Source organism: Crocodylus siamensis, chromosome 7 (assembly GCF_052110815.1).
Source record: "Crocodylus siamensis isolate JL-2025a chromosome 7, ASM5211081v1, whole genome shotgun sequence".
NCBI lineage: Eukaryota > Metazoa > Chordata > Crocodylia > Crocodylidae > Crocodylus > Crocodylus siamensis.
The window spans coordinates 69,278,271-69,298,106 of record NC_143401.1 but is presented as its reverse complement, the minus strand read 5'-3'; the positions used below and the strand labels follow the sequence as shown (position 1 = coordinate 69,298,106).

Below are 19,836 nucleotides of genomic sequence, written 5' to 3'. Positions count from 1 at the left end.
TGTCCCCCATGAATCCACCCAAATGTGGCAAAATAATGAGCTTCAGTTAATAGAAATCCCTGTTGTTGGCTGCTAAATTACTCAAAGATGCAATGCAAATTGAGCAAATAGCAGCCTCAAGTTGCTTGGGACTTTCTCTACAACTGCAGTTTTGGGCTGCTGTGGCCAATACAAGACCTGCATATGGGAATCTGACCTGAGTGTAGTGAGCCTGCTTCTCCAATACTTTCATTGTTTACAATACTGGGCCCAAGCAGCAGGGAATAGGAAACTGCCTGACAAAGGTGACAAGAGCTGGCTTGCAGGATTGGACAGGAGTAGAGGCATAGATTTGCACAAGGCTCCTGGGTAGGGAGATGATATGAATTGTGACTTGCATGAGTTGGCAGAGGGAAACAGACTAGAAGTTCAGGGTGGAGGACAACTGGGAGAGGTTGAACAAAGAGTCTGAGCCCAGGAGTTGGGGAAAGAGTGGGACTAGCTAGACAAAGAGAGTACAACTGAGAATTAAGGATGGAGAGAAGGATGTAGAAAGGGAGATAAATTTGATGAGCTAATCAGGTGAGGGAGAGGATTAGCAGTAGTTGGGCAGGGGAATTGGGATAAGAACATAGTGGAGCACGCACTGAGGTTCCAAGCAACCCCAGTAGGAAAAATGGAACAAGGAGCTAGTAGAAATGAGGGACAGGGGTCAGAGAGACAACTAGAGGCCATGTAGGAAAGAGAGACAAACTGGACAAAGAATGAAAAGAAAGGAAATTAGGACTGGCTAGGCAAAGAGATTATTACTGGACAGTCCAGAAAAATGAAATTAGGAATTACATCATAGGAAGACTACATCTGGGATCAGAAGACCAATGAAAAGAGGATAAGATAGGGATGAGGTGCTGTAATGGGAAGACAGGGCTTAGCAAAATCAGGCCAGAGGGAACAGGGCTGAGGGTTCACACCTGAAAAAGACAGGACACATGAGAGGGCTGAAAACAAGAATCCAAACCCAGTAGAAAGCACCACTGTTTCCAGCTTGGAAAGGAACCTGATTCCTGAGCTTCACCTTTCCTCTGCTATGAGCGAACTTCTGAGAAATGCACTAGCACCTGCCCTTTCGGTCCCTTCTAGCAGTTTTACCATTTGGAGGAGGGCCTCTTCTTTAATGTATGAAATTAAATGCAGGAACTTTAATAATGTTTTAAAGTCAAGCCCTCACATGTTAGGAAATGCCAGAATTAAGCAGTTTTGAACAGTTTCTTTACTACTTAAATTTAGAATCATTCTCAAAGCAGGTCTATCCTATGCACTGCAAAACTCAGGGAACCAGTGGAAACAATAGCATGTGCTCGTGACATTAAATACTGTATCATGAATCATATACACAAAAGTGCCAGATTAATAATGCACAACCATAGCTCTACCATTTCCTAAAATCTCAGTGCCTGAATTCACAACTATAATAATGTTCTTTAACATAATTTTTTACATGTAAAAAAAAATAAGGAAGATTTTTTAAAAGAAGATATTATATTATCTAATTTAAAGAATGAATATAAGTGTTAACGTACGCATATGTTTTAAAAGAAAATATCCTTTAAAATAATAGTATGATATTTCAAAAATTCATTTTAATATCATAATTAAACATTAAACTATATTAAGGCAAGAATATGAAAAAGGCCCTATTTAAATTTTGAAAGACCTATCTAATTAATGCTGTTTTCAAGGTAGCAGAGCACTGAGAGATTTTTTAATTGGATTTTACCTGCAATCTGCATTCGTGACAACTTCAGAGTCTTCTCAGCTTTTACTTCTTCCAGAGTTCGAAAACCCATTCTGTACCATTTTTCAGTAGTCTTCAATCCCACTCCAAACACAGAAGTAAACAACTAAAGCAAACAGAACAACACACATTTCAGTGAAATACAAACAACTGGTGGGGCAACAGTGCAGCTTTCTGAGGGTACACTGGATTAACAGAAAGTAAAACACAAAAAAGTCATTAAACAAACAGGTTTGTTCGAAGGACTATAATGAGAGCAGAAATCATCCATATCTAACTAACTTCAGATGAGTATAAATTCCTGTGTACAATTACCCTGTTCAGTCAAGTGCTTTTATACATTTATTGTCTTTTAGGAACTTAACATCTAAAAAATAATAGGTAGTGTCCCACCCACTTGGTATGAGTTAATTATAACTGCACTTTGATCAAAGATTATCAGTAGGACTAAGAAACTATACTTGTTTTCAGCATTCAGGGATGGAAAAAGTAATTTTATTTATCTTTATGGGTATATACAGACATTCAAAAACTAGGGGAGGAATCAATTTAAGCAATGGTGATGCATATGGGGTGCACGGGAGTGCAAATACATGCTCTGAGAGTGTTGGTGCACACCCTGACAGGCCGCACTTCCCACTTAGGTGACAGATGTGGTGGCAGGCAGGGGCACTGGTGGCCCCCCTGTGAGTGCCAACGAGGGAGTGGGAGCGCCGGATGAAGCGCCACAGCCAGTTCCAGAAGTGCCGTGACTGCTTCCTGGTCAGCGTGTTCAGCCATGGGAGAGACCCGCCTGCTCGCTGACTGGTTTCTGGTGGGGGGAGGCACATGCACCCCCTAAGGTGGCACCAGTCACCCATAAATTTAAGTTATGTGGTTTTCTCTAAACAACCTTGCTTAGATCAGAAGCAAACTGTATACAGATTCACCCTTTTGGGGAGGGAAGCATAGCGGCATTTCTGCATGCCCCTTATTGTGCCCTGCAGACTCTCTGGGGTGCTAGAGACTGCCAAGCACCCAATCCACCCTGACTGGCTGCCAGTCATGGGCAACTATGCCCCACATCACACACCAGGACATCAGTATGCAGCCACTCCTCACTCTGGAGAAACACGAAGCTGGCCAGTCCCAGAAGTCTGCTACACCAGGGGTTCCCAACCCTCAGGCCGTGGCTCAGTACTGGGCCATGAAGGGTTGGCTGTCGGTCCATAGAAGGGTTGGCTTCCAGACTGGAAGTAAGCGCAGACTGGAAACCCCAGACCAGCAAACCACAGACTGGAAGTAACTGGCATACTGCGGACTGAGTATATCAAAGGGTTGGCTGTCAATCCACAGTTTGCCGGTCCATAGTCACTTCCAGTCCACAGTTTTATGATGGTCCTCAGCATAAAAATGTTGGGAACCCCCATGCTATATCACCAACCAGTTCAGCATGCGTAGTCCACAGCCAGAAAGGCCATCCAGGAGGTGTGCTGGTCATCTAGGATGTCTTGGCCAACTGCTTCACCCACCACAACAACCCACAGGAGGTGGTCACCAGCTTCCACTGCATGGGCTTCCCCAACTGCAGGAGGGCCATGGCCAGTACCACATCCCCATCCTCTGCCCACCCAAAGGCAACCTGTGCCTCCTCCTGCAATGAATTTCCTGCCAGTGACTCCTCAGGCCCGCAGTGATGCCATACATCCACAAGAGCTATTTTTCTGTTGTCCCCAGTTTCATCTTTGGTACTGTCATCGATCCTTCCTTCATGATTTGGGACCTGGCTTAACCCCTCCTGCCCTGGCTCACGAAGCCCTACTGGGGGTGGCAGGACTGCCTAAAGGAGAATTTCAGCTACTTTGAGCAAGTGCTGCATGACTGTTGATTTCTCCTTTGGCCACCTCAAGGCACGCTAGCAGGATCTCACCACATGTCTCAAGGTGGAAGAGGAGAATTTGCCACAACTCATCATTGCTAGATGCATCCCCCCACAATGATCTGAGAGACCAAGGGGGAGGTTTTCCACAAAGCCTGGGCAGAGGTGGTACAGCATGCAGAGCATTATCATGCTGCTACCTCCCCACCACACTGGCTGTGGGCATGGCCCACCCACTCCCCTCCCTACTTCTCTCCAGGAACTTTGAATTTTTGCCTAAGTCCCCATCACAGCCATGTGGAGTGGGGTAGAGCCATAATGTCCTGCGCAAGAGGGCATCCTTGCTTAGTTCCAAAGTATTCACCAGAACTGAGGGGAGGCTGGGCATGGTGCTGAGTGGTGCTGCATGTGTGGCTCCTGCACTGGTAGTCAGTGGAGCTGTGGGAGTGCTCTGTGTGTGTGAAAAGGGGGCAGTGAGAAGCCATTGGAGGAGTGGGAGAAGTACATCTGTGGCAGTAGTGTCAGAAACAGTGTTCTGGGGGCTGGATGTGTGGCAAGGGTCGAGAACCAATGGGGGTGGTCCCACAAGGAGGAGGGCAATGGGCATAGGTTTGAGGTCCAGGGTCCTGATGACTATGGCTTTGGAGCTTTCCCCATGGTCCTGCAAATTGTGGTCTGTGCATTCAACAATGCCTGAGAAAATGTGAGGGGAACTCAAGTTTAGCTGCAGGTGGACCTTCACTCTGAGATCCTGTGATGAACTGGGGACCAGCACCAACTGGCCAGAGCCCTTGGGGACCACCCCCCATTGACATACCTTGCACCTTATGGACCCCAGGAACCTGCTTCCAGGCACCTGATTGTACTTTCATCCTGGGACCTCCCTGTATCTCCTTCTCCAGTGATGTTCCTGCCTTTTGACTCCTAATTTTTTATTGGTGTTATGCACACACTTGTACTGAATCTTCATCCATTTAATCTTTCGTCCAGCACTGCACCCAGTCCTCATCATGGCTCTATACTTATATCTGTTGGACAATGTGTTTGAACACACCCTTGTTGTGGTGCTCTCTGGCAGAGCTGGTCCTAAATCTCCTGCTCACCCAGAGGGCAATGAGATCCTTCATCTCCCCATGGCTTCAGTTGTGTGACCACGGTTGGGAACTGGAGGAGGATGGGATGGGTTCTTCCATCGTTTATGATGGTGCCTATGGGGTCTGAGTGTGAGCAGTGAAGGTCTGGCTGTGAAGAGATGGAAGGAAGGAAGGAAGGGTAGTTGTATATGGGTGTGGATCCCAGCACATGGTTCTCCCTCTCACTCCAGCTGGGTGAGGTCCCTGCTCCACAGTGGCTGGTGCTCCACTGAACAGGCCACCTCCATGACCTCAAACTTTCCAGGAGCTTCTAGCAGGTACCTCCATAATGGTGACAACACCCCATGCCCAGGATCACTTCTGTGCAGACCTAGTCCTGATGTTCTGCCCCCTGCCACCCTGTTCAGGAGAGGGATTGTCTATGCTGGGGTCCAGGTCACAGGGTGCCTGCCCTTGGCCTCTGAGATGTGGTGTGCAGGTGCCAATGTCAGGGTCCATGGGACTGTGCCCAAGGGTCAGTGTCTGCAGGGCTGTGCTTGAGTTCAGGGGTTATCTGGGGCTCAGTCTGTTGGGGTCTGCATGTATGTTGTAGGGTGCTACATGACAGGGTGTTGGGGGTGTGAAGACATGACTCTGGGATGTGGATGCCCAGGTCCCAGGGCTCATTCAGGGAACACAGATGCCTCACTTCTTGCTGCCTGCCTGCAGCTCACAGGTGGCTGGAGGCAGGACTGTGGAGAGGGGCTCTGATTCCTTAGCACTGGGACAGCCCACGGGCACGGTCTTCTGGGCACTCAGCCAGAGCAGCCCAGCATGAGCCAAGTGCTACCACACTTCCTGCAAACCGTGCTGAGATACCAAAGGTCAGTAATCTGACTTGAATTGATAGGCAAGAAAAAAGCTATTCTTCCAAACTACCACAATGACTTCATAGTATGAAAGAGAAAAAAAATGACCCAAAGTTTTCTACTTAGTCTATTTAGACCTGATTTGTTCCCATTTTTGAACTGCAAGCCTTTGCTTGTACATTTGAACTTTGATGCTACTCCACTCCCAGGAGATAGGATCAGTGAGAATAGTCTGGATCTTTAAAATACACATGGATGGAAACAGATGCCAATGGAATTCTGGATACGGAGGGCACATAAATAAAAACAGTGGCCTATAAAGTAACTTACAAGATATAAATTTGGACATGATTCTGATTAATTGTTTTTCAAAATTCAATTCAATTTCAAATGAAAATAGAGAAGGTGGGGTTTTTTTCAACTGTTATAAATACAGACTGACAATCCTACAGGCCTTCTTACACTTCTCACTACTGGTTAGCCTTATTTGAAATATAGATTTTACATGAATAAGGACAGTAGCTCTTACATTTGCTAAACTGCATTGTGTTTGAGAATAGAGCAGTTGCTTGCCATGACCCTGTTTAAAGATAAGTTTTCGTGGCCTAAGACAGTACTGCTGCTTATCTTTTCTGTCTGCATACATCTTTCTCACAAACATCTTTTCTAGTGAAGGTGCCAGTATATGCTAGCTGCCAGATTATATTGGGCCTGTGTCCAATTCCGTGCTGCTGTCCTCATTAATTGTCTCACCCTACACACTAATGCAATGGCACACTAGGAAAGATTTGGTAGGGATGGTCCCTACAATGATACCTGGGTCCTCCTACCCGATTAATCATAGCCAATGATGATTCCAGGTGATAAACCTGGGATTGTATCAAGCTGTACCTCTGGTGTGCCTCTGACTCTAAGCTGCTCTTTTATTGGTGTTAGAAATATTATTAAAAATGCATTATCAATAGCAGATTTAGAAAAAAAAAAAAAAAAGAACACAGCTGCTACCCATCCTTGTCTCCTTAATGGGAGAGGGAAGGGGGGGGTTGGAAATTGAAGGGAAAAACCACCAAAAGCCCTTTGTACTAAAGGTATCACTCCCTCTCTGTCCTGCAAATTTACTATCTCTTTGTCACACTAAATCACACTTTCTTTCATGACCCCACATTCCTAAGGCTAAGATAAGAGCAAATGCCATTTTTTGCCTTCAGGATGAACCTTGAGTAACCTTGAGTCCCATCCACGCACGCGTGATAACCTAATGCATATTAAGCCTACCCGCCCCGCATACTTAAGTAGTTAATTGTAATGCACATGGGACGTATGAAGCAACATGTTTACATATATGTTTGTATGAACCGGAAATGAGTTGTAAAAATTCCTCCTTCTGCACACGTGGTCAGGAGAGAGGGGATAAAAGCCTGCTAATGATTATGCTCGGGGGCAGAGGGATTTGATCTTTTGTCTTCTCCCTCTGACCCTATTTGCAAATATATACCTTTTGTATTGCTAATAAAGTGTGTCTGAAGCTGAAAGTTTTTTCCACCTCCCGAGAAACGAACCATGATTTTTTAATTCAACATTGGGATGGGGGAGATGGTATTATCTCCCCCTAATATCCTTAGGCTTCAATTGGTACAGATGCAGAGGGAGGGGAAGTTGGGTCATTCAGGCTTTCCTGTTGCTACAGAAACGTTTTTCGTCACACTCATACACCCAGGTCTTGGGAAGACAAAGCTATGATCATTACCTTTTAGTTAGTAAAATTAGAGCTCAGTGAAATTTGGGATTTCTGCTTAATGGGAAATTTCTTATTATGTTTCAGTTCATTTTCAGTTCAAATTCCCTGCAACCTGGAAGCTCGCTGGGATCTGCAGACACTCAGGTGGGGTACACACATTGAAATAGTCTGGGAAATTTATCCTCAGGGGGTGGAGTGGGAACTCTTTCCTGGATACGCCTGAACAGACATTAGACTGCTGAGCCCCTGAAGAGCAGAGAACTTGCAGTGCAGATGCTGCATAAACAAGGGACCCCTGTGCACACATCTCACATCTCAGTGTGCTCTCCAGGCTCTCTCATTGTGCTTGGAGACAAATGGCAGCAGTATATAGGGCAGCTCCGACTGGCTTACCCAGATTGCTCATTGTCTGCCGGTGTCTCCCTGCAGCAACATGTGGGATTTGTGAAAGGGACATTTTCTGCTTTTTGCTTAGCTAGAGCACTTGAATCCATCTTGAGTGACACTGTCTCACAGAGCATGTGAGGAGGGGAAGGAGTGGGGGAAATCACCCTGGAATGCTGGAAGACTTTTCTGTGGCTTCTCTCGAAAGGAGATTTGTACAGGTATTTGCTCTCTCAGGACAGACTCAGGAGAAATTGAACCCTGGTTGCTGCCAGGTTATTTTTCTCTTGGAGCAGCCATTTTTGCTCTTGGAGAGAAATCCTAAACATCTGTACACTTGCGGTTTCTACAGAGAGAACAGTGACTCTCCCAGAAGAAACTGAATGTTTATACGTGGCCTGAGTGAAACTGATGTTGTAAGAGCAATAAACTTGGTAGGAATGTCAAGTGGCATTGACTAGGTGGTGGTGGGTTCCCAAGGTCTCCAGTTCCAGGGTAAGTCAATCATGGAGGGCCCTGGAGCCAAGAACTCCATACCTCCAGGGTCCCCAGCTATATAACAGATGCACAAGGTGGGCTACCTCATAGCTTAAACTTCAGACAAATTAGCTGAAGCTCAGAACAGCATTCCCCAATTAAAATTTTTTGCCTGAAAATTTCTAATGAGCTCTACTAGCTATTGTTACAGCTAAGAAGTTGTTGTTATGTTGTTTTAATTATTTTCTCCTCTATTCACATCAAAACAGAATTGCATCCATATGTCCACACATTTCACAGATTAGGTCACAACTTTGGCTGCAGAAAAATTATTTGCACAAAAGGAAATGTCTTTGGTGGTTTTGAGCTGGATGTTAGATAAGGAGGAGTATGCCCCACTGAAACACCCAGTCTATACAGAGGCTGCGGAGCCAGGCTAAACTACCATGCTGCTTCTTCCAGTAAAGCACAGGATTTTTTTACATTTGTAAGCACCTTATGTGACCACTGTCTGCCATGTATGACCTCTCCCTCATGCAATATCTTTTTGGGAATTCCCAGAGTAAAGTTACTATAGAAATAATAAATCCATGGGATTAAAAAACAATATGGATTTTTGAAAAAGAACAAGAGGGGAGTGAATTATTAAATGTTTTATCTGATATGTATTATTACAATTATTACTCAGCAAGTTGAGTGTCAGGAGAGATAATCAAGGTAAACTACTAATACAAGCTAGACTGCTTAGCTTTGCCGTTTCAGGTGAAACACCAGATTTTAAGTCACATTCATTTCATTCTTCTTTTATCTGTGTAGTAGTGCTGCCATTTAATACGTTGTTTTCTACTCCTAGTTTTTTCTACTGTCCTCACTAATTACAAACCAGATGGTTATCTCTCAAAGTGTTCAAAGAAACCTACATTGAGTGCTCAAAGAAACCTACATTCATAAATAATAGTGGTGTGAAAGTAGAAAAGGAGAATCGCATCTTAGGATTTGGTTGCTTCATTTATAAAAACAATAATATTTGCATCATTCACTCCTGAGTAAGGCCCATCAATCTGTACATAAAATGAAACTAGTCACTTGGTGCATCTATATGTAAAATTAATCTGATGCAATAAACTCCAGCACAGTTTATTGCTCCCAGGCTCAGCATTTACAAAGGTGCCAGGGACCACAGCAGGCTGAGCCAGGATGGTGCAGCCCGAGCTGGCAAAGGCCCAGGGGGTCAGCCTGCCAGCCCAGGGCTGCTTCTGCCCAGCAGAATGTGCTGGGGAGGGGCTGGCTGGGGCACAAGGGTGCTACAATACAAAGCTAACTGGCAGGCTGCCCCATGCTGGAGCACCCGTGTGCCCCAGCCAGCCGTCATCACTGTCTACATGTGTGCTGCAGCAGAGTAAATAAGCCAATGTAGAACAGTACTTGTGTTGGGCAGTACTATCCTATGGCAGAGTTAATTAGTTTACTCTGGCCTAGTAACACAGCTCATGTAGATGGTGACACTTTACTGCAGAGCTAATCAGGCAACTCGGCAGTAAGCATCTCGTGTAGATGCACCCACTAATTCTGAATGAATAAGTGGTTTTTCAGAGTGGCCGGCTGCCAAAAAAACTGAAACAAATTCAATTTAGTCCAAACCAAAATTTATTTTTCCCCTCTGATTAAAGCAAAAACTAAACAAAAAAGTCTTTCTATCCAAAATAAAGTTTCATTTTAGACAATCGTAAGAAAAGTAAAGGGCTAGATTCCCAGAATTGCCAAAAAAGAAGGGGTGTCTCTCTTATCTGATTGCCCAGGGGTCACTCACCCAGGTTGTGGGAGAGTAAGTTCAATTCCTTCCTCTTTCAAAGGGGACATTAACTCTCATCTCCCACAGGAAAGGTCCAACTCTTTGTATAAATAATTAGATGTTCCTCCAGGAGAGATTGGAATCCAGGTGGCCCCAAAGCCTGCTGGCAGCTAGGGAATATGTATTTAAATCCTGTCAGGCAGCAAAAGGAACTGAACCCCTCTTCTGGGTGACTTTTCTAACCCCCGAGCTATCAGATAAAAAAAAAGATACTTTCAGCACTGGCACTTTTGTGAATTTAGATCCCCAATGTTTTTTTTTCAGCTAAAGCTATTCAGCACAATCAGGTCAACTTCACAAACAGATCTCAAATATCCAGCATCGTATTTCTTGATGAATTTGCTATTCACCAGAAACAAAACCCCTGACTCACTAGCATTGGGGTTTTAGTATGTTTTGCTTCCATTCATTCAAAGATCATTTTAAATACCATGTTTGTTCCAAGAAACAAATCAAAGCAGATATGTAAAAGATGTAAGCAGTGTTCAGTGGATCAATATCTCAGGTGGATAGTGACATGAAAAGTAGAGAAGAAAACCTCCTTGCTCTCCCAAAATGTGTTCTTTATACTCATTTTGTCAATACTGTATCTCTCAACAGTTGCACTACACATTCATAGGGTTTTGATGAATAGCTGTACAAGCATATAATTGTGCCTTTCTATTGGATCTGCAGCCTTTGAATTCAGACCATACTAGCTATATCCTGTGTTTTTCTAATGAGATTAATTCTCTGGAAGTAATTAAGATAAAGAAGAAAGAAGGATGAAAATCTTGGATAATATTAAATAGGAATTACACTTGATTTTGTGTATAATGGATGAAATTACTTAGTCTGTCTGAAGCGTGGGTGTTTATGAGAGAATACAATTATTTTTAATCTTATTTTAAAAAATCATTTAGATTCTTATCTTTTAATGTTTTTGCTAGCTCTGCATTTTCTAAAAGGGCCATTATTGGTTCCAGAACAATTGCAAGAAACTTTATTAACTCTGTGTAATGGTTAGAGATCTATACAAAATGGACTCTAAGCTACTGTCATTTGAAAAAATGAAAATTAAGTTTTTATTTACTATAAACTGCAATTCTTTAGCACTCAGTGAAGTTAGATGCACAAAATTCACTGCCTAAGGTTTTTTTGTGTAATAGATACCTCATTGCTGCAACTGTATTTATTGTTACTGCTAGATTTCTGGTGGTAAAAGTCACTGTATATTGACTCACTTTTTACAGTCTCAGTAATGAGAAAAATTATTCTCCAAAATGTTTGTTGTCATTCATATATTCAAAGTTGCTGCAATTTGGTAACTTTAAAAAACTCATATAATGCTTGGTTTGTTTACAATAAAAAAATCCTATCAGGCTAAGAAGCCTATTGGGTTCATGCAGTTAACTTCTAGAGACCTAGTTTAAAATTCTGGCATTAGTCATACAAATTCAGAATCAGAGTTTCACCAAATTTTTGTAGCCTCATCCTTTTTCTCGGTAAACATTTCTGTGTATTACAAAACTGCCACACAGCTGGGAACTATTCAACATGATAGTCTGCATACAACAGAGAGCTCCCATTAAAATTATAGCACTACTGTAGGGTAGGACTGATACGCTGTTGGAGCAATATGGATATAGACATTTGCAAAGCAGCCCACGATTCCACTGTCTTATGCTTGGCTGTTGTTATGCTCTGACATTTTCCATGTAAGACATTTTTAAGGCACCTATTACATTGGTATCTAGGCAAGTTAAGGTTTACATACACCTGAAAACTTATGGCCTCCAATGAAATATAATTTTAAAAGGAACTACAACAAATTGTCTACAAATTTCCATAGGGCAGGATTTTCGGAAGTGTCTAAACTGGATGCATCAGTTTCTGGGTGTCCATATTCACATACGTATAAAAGAATTTTTATTCTTCATGTTCTATATTAAAAGGCAGTCGCTTTTTTCATTTCTTTGTAGCACCCTGTGAGATCAATAAGAGTTATTTGTGGTCAGAGTTGTCCTTACATGTGTATCTCACTGGGTAGTCACCATTTATATTGTAAAGTGTGAGATATACCCATTGTTCTTGACATTTGCTAACTGTGTATGATTTTTAACAGTGCAGTGTATTGAATTACCATAGGTTTTTTGAGTGTAACAAAATGTACATTTAATAGCACTTATGTAATGATCACACAATGTTCATTATAATGTTATTTTAGAAAGATATTACTGAAAATGTCTAAAGCATGAACTTAAATCCGAAGGAGACACAAGTTTGGTCATAACGGCATAGCAATTGCCCAATTAGATCAGCCCAAAAGTCCACCTAGCCCAGTATCCTGTCTCTGACAGTGGTCAATAACAGATGCATCACAGGAAGATGCAAGAACCCCAGGGTAGGCAGATGTGAGGTAATACATTCCCTATATAATGTTTTATTCTAATCGCTAAAAAGTTTATTTTAAGCCCCAAAGCCTGAAATTTAATACCCTATCCTAAATTTTTACCATGATAAATTATGACAACTCTGAATCCAAGATTTTGTTTTTATACACACACACACACACACACACACACTATGTGTATATATATGTGTTTGAACTATATATATTTTTAAAAATGGGGGGGTGTATACATGTATGTATATACATATACACGTACATACATATATATATATCCACTCCAGCTTTGACTCCTGCTATATTCTTGATCTCAGCAACTGTCACTGAATGCCCATTTATTTGTGTGTTATAAAAACAGAAGCTTCTTTCTATAACAATAATTCCCTCTTATTTATTTCCTAAATTAAACAATCTCAGCCTTTTTAGATTCTCTTCTGTTTTCTATATTCCAGGCTTTCTCGTCACCTTTTTCTGATTATGTGCAATGATACTTTTACCAGTAACATTAATGACTAGTACTAGTCTCAAACTTATAAATTATCTTCTTTGTCTTTATAATGTTCTCTTAATTAAAATAAAGCTTGTGTTTGCATTTGAGTTTGTCCGTAGCAAGAAGCATAGACAATTGCTAGCAAAAAAGAAACTAGGTTTCCTGATTTGCACTATATGTAAGAAAAAAGGTTATGCATGAATACACATGCACCATATCAAATTTTGTCAGCAATAAAACACTCAAAAAACTGAGAGTTCCTCTGGTGGAAGAAGCACTGAAATTTTAGTAGGTGGGAACTTCTCTACCATCCCATATGATTCTGTGCTGTGCTGTATCCCAAGCAGAACTGTCACTTTGCTTGTGAAACTAGAAAATGCCTGCTGACAAAATTATCCCTCCATCCTTCCCCTCCTTTTTCCTGGAAGGCACATTTCACCAGAATTAAAGATAGCTCTTAGTCATCATCCTCAGTCTGACATTTTTCCAAGATCAGAATAAGACTTGGTTGTGACAATCATGACTAATGAAGCAGAATAATATTGGGTTAAACCTAAGCCAGAAAAGAGTATATGTTACATTGTTTTTCAAGAGAATACCAATTTAAGTTTGATACCAATTACATATGTATCACATTAATTAGAAAGATAGCTGATTTCAGAACAAATCTCTTTCTACTATGCAGCTTCTTTTTTATTAAGTTACTCTTTCCTTAATATTGATAATTTAATACTTGGGATGCCCCTTTACAATAATGTACATGGCACAATTCAGTGAAGAGCAATCAAACAAATATTATAGCTACTATGACCAAATTTGAAGAGGATATACTTACTTTGAATGATTTGTATCGTTCATCATTTAATATTTCTTTAGCTTGAGAACTCTCTCCTTCTTCTATTATATCCTGTATGGAGAAGAATAGAGTACTTTTAGAATAAGGATTTTTAATTAATCTTTAATTTAATATTTGAATAGTACAGTAGGAAGTCGTATCAGCAGGTGAACACACATCCCAAACATGCACACGCACATACAGAGCACTTTTGGTGAACAAAATAGTTTTATTTCTTTGCAAACAAATCCTGCAATATTTATTCAAGTAAAAATCTCACTAATTCAGGAAAGGTGCAAAGATTTGAGCCATCCAAAATACTTCACATCATCAAGAAATGGGTCTGTAATCAAGAAATTACTCATTATAGTTTTATAGTTGGTAGGATCGGAAGGGACCTGAGCAGATCGTCAAGTCCTACCCCCTGCCATGGGCAGGAAAGGGTACTGGGGTTAAACGACCCAGCAACGTGTTCATCCAGCCTCCTTCTGAAGACCCCCAGGGTTGGAGCAAGCACCACTTCTCTTGGAAGTTGGTTCCAGATCCTAGCCGCCCTGACCGTGAAGCAGTGCTTCCTGATGTCCAGCCTGAACCTACCCTCTATCAACTTATGGCTGTTATTCCTAGTAAATCAATCATCAATTGGAAAGCAATTGTTTCATTATGCAGGGTAGACTTAAACTTATGCAGATTAAACCTATTCATTTTACAAAATGAAGAGTTATAGTAGCACTGGGTATATTTTTGCTCAGTATACAGTCCTTCCAATCTTTCTCCATTCTATTGCCTGGAGTTATACTCAAACTCCCAGTCTCTAGGTCAGTAAGGACTAAGAGCACTGTAGAGGTTATTTTGTCAACTTGTGAAAGAAAGAAAAAAGGGGGAGTCAAGTGAATCACAAGAGTAACTTCTCCACACAAGTAAGTCATTCTGCTCAAATGTCTACTGCAATGATAAATGTCTGCAAGGTGCTGAAAGAGCCAAACTTATTATGAATCCAAAAGAAGAGGGATTTCAGCAAGAATGTACAGTTTGTCCTTCACCTATATGAAAGAATCATGTAAAACTAGAAGTAAGCAAAATATAACATCAAATTACTAAACTGTTTATGGGTTTTGCTAAAATAGTTTTTCCACAGGCATAGGAACATGGGACTCAAAGGGGCTTCCTCGGTCAAAATATCCGGTCCTTTGCATGTTCCACACTACAGACAAAGGCAAAAGCCCCCACAGTCCTTGACAGTTTGAGCTCAGGGGAAAATTCCTTCCTGGCCCCAAATTTGGGGATCAGCATCGTGACCCTGAGTAGGACAGCAAGATCCTCTTGTCAATAACCTCAGAGGTCTTAAAGTATTGACACGAATGTAGTAACACCCCAGACAAAAAGGTGAGCCTTAGCTGTGACCTTAACTATGGCCAGAAAAAAAAGCAGCCCCAGAAGCCAGCCACAATTATGAGAGGGGAAAAATTCCTGGCTAACAGGTGACCAGCAAAAGCCTTGAAGCATGAGACCACCTTCTGTGTTAAATCACATCAGGCTAAGCTAACCAATATTGCCAAGGAAGTCTGTTACATTCAAATTAGAGAGTGTGTTTTTTTTAAAATGACATATGCATTTGTTATCATTAGTATCACTAATAATGATAACAAAAATTCCTGGACCACCTTAATTCATTTGGGAAGTTTTGTGACATGTCATATTAATCATAGATTTAAATTCAAATTATTGTAAAGCTTTCCAGAAGTTACTGAGTCTATGGTAGTAAAATATTTCATAGCCTAAAACCATCACTATATCCAACAAAGTAGGTGTTTGCCTATGAAAGCTTATGCTTCTCTAAACTAGCTAAGTCTCAAAGGCTATAAACAGATATCACATTTGAGACAGGCCCAGATCAAAACAGGAGCGTCTCAGCAGTGAAAGTTGTAAAGGTGAGCTTCAGAAATGACTGAGCCATTTATAAATTTCACTGGTCACTGCTGTTCCTCTGCCAGTAGATGGTGAGGGAGAGCACAGCCTGGCTGGCTTGCCTCCCTCTGGCATGGCCTGCAATAACCTTACAGATGCACAAACAGCCTGGTCTCGGGGAAAAGTCTTAGCAAACTTTATACGGCATACTTCAGACAGATTTGAAGTAGAACAAGTCATATGTACATCTGTAGAACCCTGCGGCAAATGCAATGTCTACTTATGGCTAAGGTGCCCTCCTGCCCTACCTTCTGCCTATACAGGAGGCATACATACAGGAGGCATACGTACTGGTCTTCACATACCCACATCATAGATTTCATAGACATCAGGGCTGGAAGGGACCTCAGGAGATCATCGAGTCCAGCCCCCTGCCCAAAGGGCAGGAAGTCAGCTGGGGTCATAGGTTACCAGCAAGATAAGCATCCAATTTACTCTTGAAGGTGTTCAATGTAGGTGCTTGAACCACCTCCGCTGGCAGACTGTTCCAGACCTTGGGGGCTCAGACAATAAAGAAATTCTTCCTTATGTCCAGCCTGAAGCGGTCTTGCAGGAGTTTGTGACCGTTCAACCTCGTCATCCCTTGGGGCACTCTGGTGAACAAAAGTTCCCCCAGATCCTGGTGGTCACCCCTGATAAGCTTATAGGTGGCCATCAGATCACCCCTGAGCCTGCGCTTTTCCAGGCTAAAGAGTCCCATGGCTCTCAGCCTGTCATCGTAAGATCTGTTTTCCTGACCTCTGATCATACGTGTGGCTCTCCTCTGGACTCTCTCAAGTTTCTCCACATCCTTTTTGAATTGTGGAGCCCAAAACTGGATGCAGTACTCCAGCTGCGGCCTCACCAAGGCCAAGTACAAGGGGAGAATGATGTCCTGGGATTTGCTTGAGAAGCATCTATGGATGCAAGCCAGCATTTTGGTCGCTTTACTAGCCGCAGCATCGCATTGCAGGCTCATGCTCATCTTGTGGTCAATGATGACCCCCAAGTCTCTTTCTTCTGTAGTGCTATCCAACGTAGCACTGCCAAGCCTATAAGGGTGCTGCAGGTTTTTCCTCCCAACGCTGCAGGTTTTTCCTCCCAACATCAACTCAGTCTCTCTCGTTGATATTTCTAAAAATTGTAAAAGAAGCATCTAGCACAGAGATGTTACCTCAATGACACATTTCACTTTGTCTCCCATGCAAGGCAGTCCTTCTATATTCTTCATTTTTACTATAGGATATGGAAGGGATTTCAGCACAGAAGCTGCTCTCAGGAATTCCAAACAACCCAGTTTGTTTTCTCTGAACTCAAAATTTTCAGCCAGTATCTCAAAAGCATCCTGCAAAAGAAAATAAATATTAATAAAATACATAAATGTCAGAATTTACAGACTGATTTGCAGACTTATTTTTATGCAGCTACTCCTCACTTAACGTCATAGTTACGTTCTTGAAAAATGCAACTTTAAGCAAAACAATGTTAAGCAAATCCAATTATGTCACAGTAGTTACCTACTAGCAGGTGGCAGCCAAACAACATTATAACTAAATATCGCGGGACTTCAAACGTGTATGTTCTCTAATAGATCAGCAGCGTAATAACAAAACAACATTAAGCAGGATAATATTAAGTGAGAAGTACCTGTGCAATAAACATAAGCAATACAGCCAAGCAGAAAAACTTCAATAAAGCCTTCTATCAATGGAAAATTCAGTTCTGACAACATCAAAATACTAAATGAATTCATGTAGTTTTCACTGAAAATTTGTTTTGGAGACAAGCTGGAAGAAGATTCCAAGAATATTGAAGTGGGATGGTTAGACAAAACTGGAATGAAATATTTCATTTTGAAACATTTTAATTTCATTTTATAGATTACAATAGAACATAAAACAAAACATTAAAAGTTTTTTAAAAGCATATTTCGGTGAACCAATATGGAAAAAAATGTATTTGTGAAGAATTTTGAAATTTTGTTGTTTTGTACTAATTCAAAACAAAGCCAAAAATCAAAATCCTTTGAGAAAAAATTTCTATTTTTCACACAGCTGTCATAAATAGGGAATGACCTACAGGGGCAAACACTCCTATGTTTGCATAATAAAAAAGGACCTTGCAGTAAACTGCCACCTGGCGGTTGACATTTGAAGGCGATTTCACCACCGCCCTAAATTTGAGAAAACTCTCCTGAGCCTGCCAAAGGAAAAGTAAAAAACTCCTGCAGCTTTTAGAAATCTACCCAAATGCACTCCATCCACTGTGTCACTATATAACATCTTTTGGTTTCTAAAGCACACTCAAAGTCCCTACCACCCCAAGAGTTTCTTCTTGTTCAAGGTATAGCTGTGTGTCAAGTCAGCAAGCTCAAATACCAGTATGTGCCCCTCCCCCGCAACTTCTTAACCCATGCAAAGGGGGGGAAACAGCCTTTTATGATTCTTCATTTATCTTGGGCCCTGTTTATTGAAGATGTTGCATTCAAAAGCTGTTGACAGAGAAGTGATGTTCTTTAAAACTGGCAGAATTTCTAGAAATATGAAATGGGGACCATTTCAGGAGTATGAAGAAGTTTGTTTTCTGTCCTTCCCAAGGGTAAAATTCTGTTTCAAAAGATAACAAGCTCCGTGACAGTACCTGAAGTCACGCAACTTTAAAAACAGTGGCACAGAAATTTCTGCAGGCTGGTACAGAGTGGCAGTCAAAAATTTCAGTGCTTAATGAGACCCTATGCAAATCTCATAAACTCTCACATCTGCAGTAGTAACTGTTTTTCTGTTTGGTTGGTTTTTATGAGATTTTTTTAGTACACCCTCTTTCCAGGGCAGCTTCTCATTACATTGACAAGAGCTGTGTAAAATGTGTGAGTAGAATCCATGGCACAGCAGACCAGGAACCACTGGTCTATGAAAGTTTGGATATTTCTTCTTAATGCTAACAGCACTGCCGATCTACCCAAAAATCTAGTAAACCCTCTTTATTTACTTAGCTTTCATCCCTGTTGCTGCTCTCTTTTGACCCACAGGCCACTAACATCTTCAGGGTTAGCTGTCAGAATACTTAAACCCCACTGCTCTCTAATCCAGAGACCTTCAGTAAAACAGAAAGCGCCTTCCCATGCCCCACATATGACTCTGTTAGTACATCTCTCACCACTGTGCCAGAATTCCCTTCCCCAACTAAGCAGGTGTCCGAAAGGAGCTGGGGAGACAGAGAATGAGTGAGGTTTTGACTTCAGTCCCTAAAACTGACACAGGAAAGCTACAATCATTATTTTTCCTGGGAGCAAGGGAGGAGCAAGAAAGGAATTGTTACTCAGTGTTCCTTCTACAGCGGTATAGCCGTAATCTACCTTTGCAAAGGGCTGATCTTGAAGGCTCAATCTGATCCCAGGTTAGATAGCTAGATAAAGTGACCAAGTGCCTTTGTATACCAAAGACAAGCACTAGAATAGACACAAAACATGATATTACCTAGAAGAAAGGCAGCTGGTCAGCAGTTCAAATACTGATGCACAAATAGGAGTTGACAAATATGAAAACAAATACAATGAAGAGAAAAAATATATCTGGACAGCAGAAACGGGCTGAGCATACTAATATAATCAATAGCAAAAATGAATTCTGGAAAGTGGATGAAACCATAATATATAACCAGCATAATTGTCCATACATCTAAAATTCTATCTGCTTAGAATTTCCAAACACAGTGGGCCTGGTTCCAGTTCCACATCATTACTCCTCACATCGATTAACACATATCAGAATAAAATTTGACCCACGAAATTGAAAGAACACAGTCCAATAAAAAAAAATGTAAAGTTTTCAGAATTTGATCTAGAATTCATTTTGATCATCAGTTTTGCAAACACTTCTAAAATTGATTTATACTTGGGTTTTATATTGACCTGATGGTTCACCTTTAAAAGAAAACAGGATTTTCCCTTTCTCTCTCTCTCTGTCTCTGTGCATTAACATTTTGAAATGCTGTAATTCTTTCTACACACTGCATGCTTGTTCACTTTTCTCATTCACAGAATATTGACATATGGTTTGCTCAGGGACTGCATTCTGATTAGGATGATTTGTTTCACCTGTCTCTGAATCCTTCTTTCAGTCAAGCACAGATCGTTTTTACTGAATTTAGG

General features: G+C 41.4%; 1 protein-coding gene across 3 annotated transcripts in view; it reads right to left on the bottom strand.

The window, feature by feature from the left end:
* The window catches only part of DNTT (DNA nucleotidylexotransferase), a 335,988-nt gene that overhangs the window by 159,449 nt on the left and 156,703 nt on the right, over positions 1 to 19,836 (bottom strand). For all 3 annotated transcript variants that reach the window (XM_090057571.1, XM_090057572.1, XM_090057573.1), the window contains 3 exons: positions 16,861 to 17,031; positions 13,740 to 13,811; positions 1,757 to 1,880 (listed from right to left, as the gene is read on the bottom strand). In XM_090057571.1, the coding sequence (XP_089913697.1) occupies positions 1,757 to 1,880; positions 13,740 to 13,811; positions 16,861 to 17,031 (367 nt within the window). The remainder of the gene's footprint in view (positions 1 to 1,756; positions 1,881 to 13,739; positions 13,812 to 16,860; positions 17,032 to 19,836) is intronic.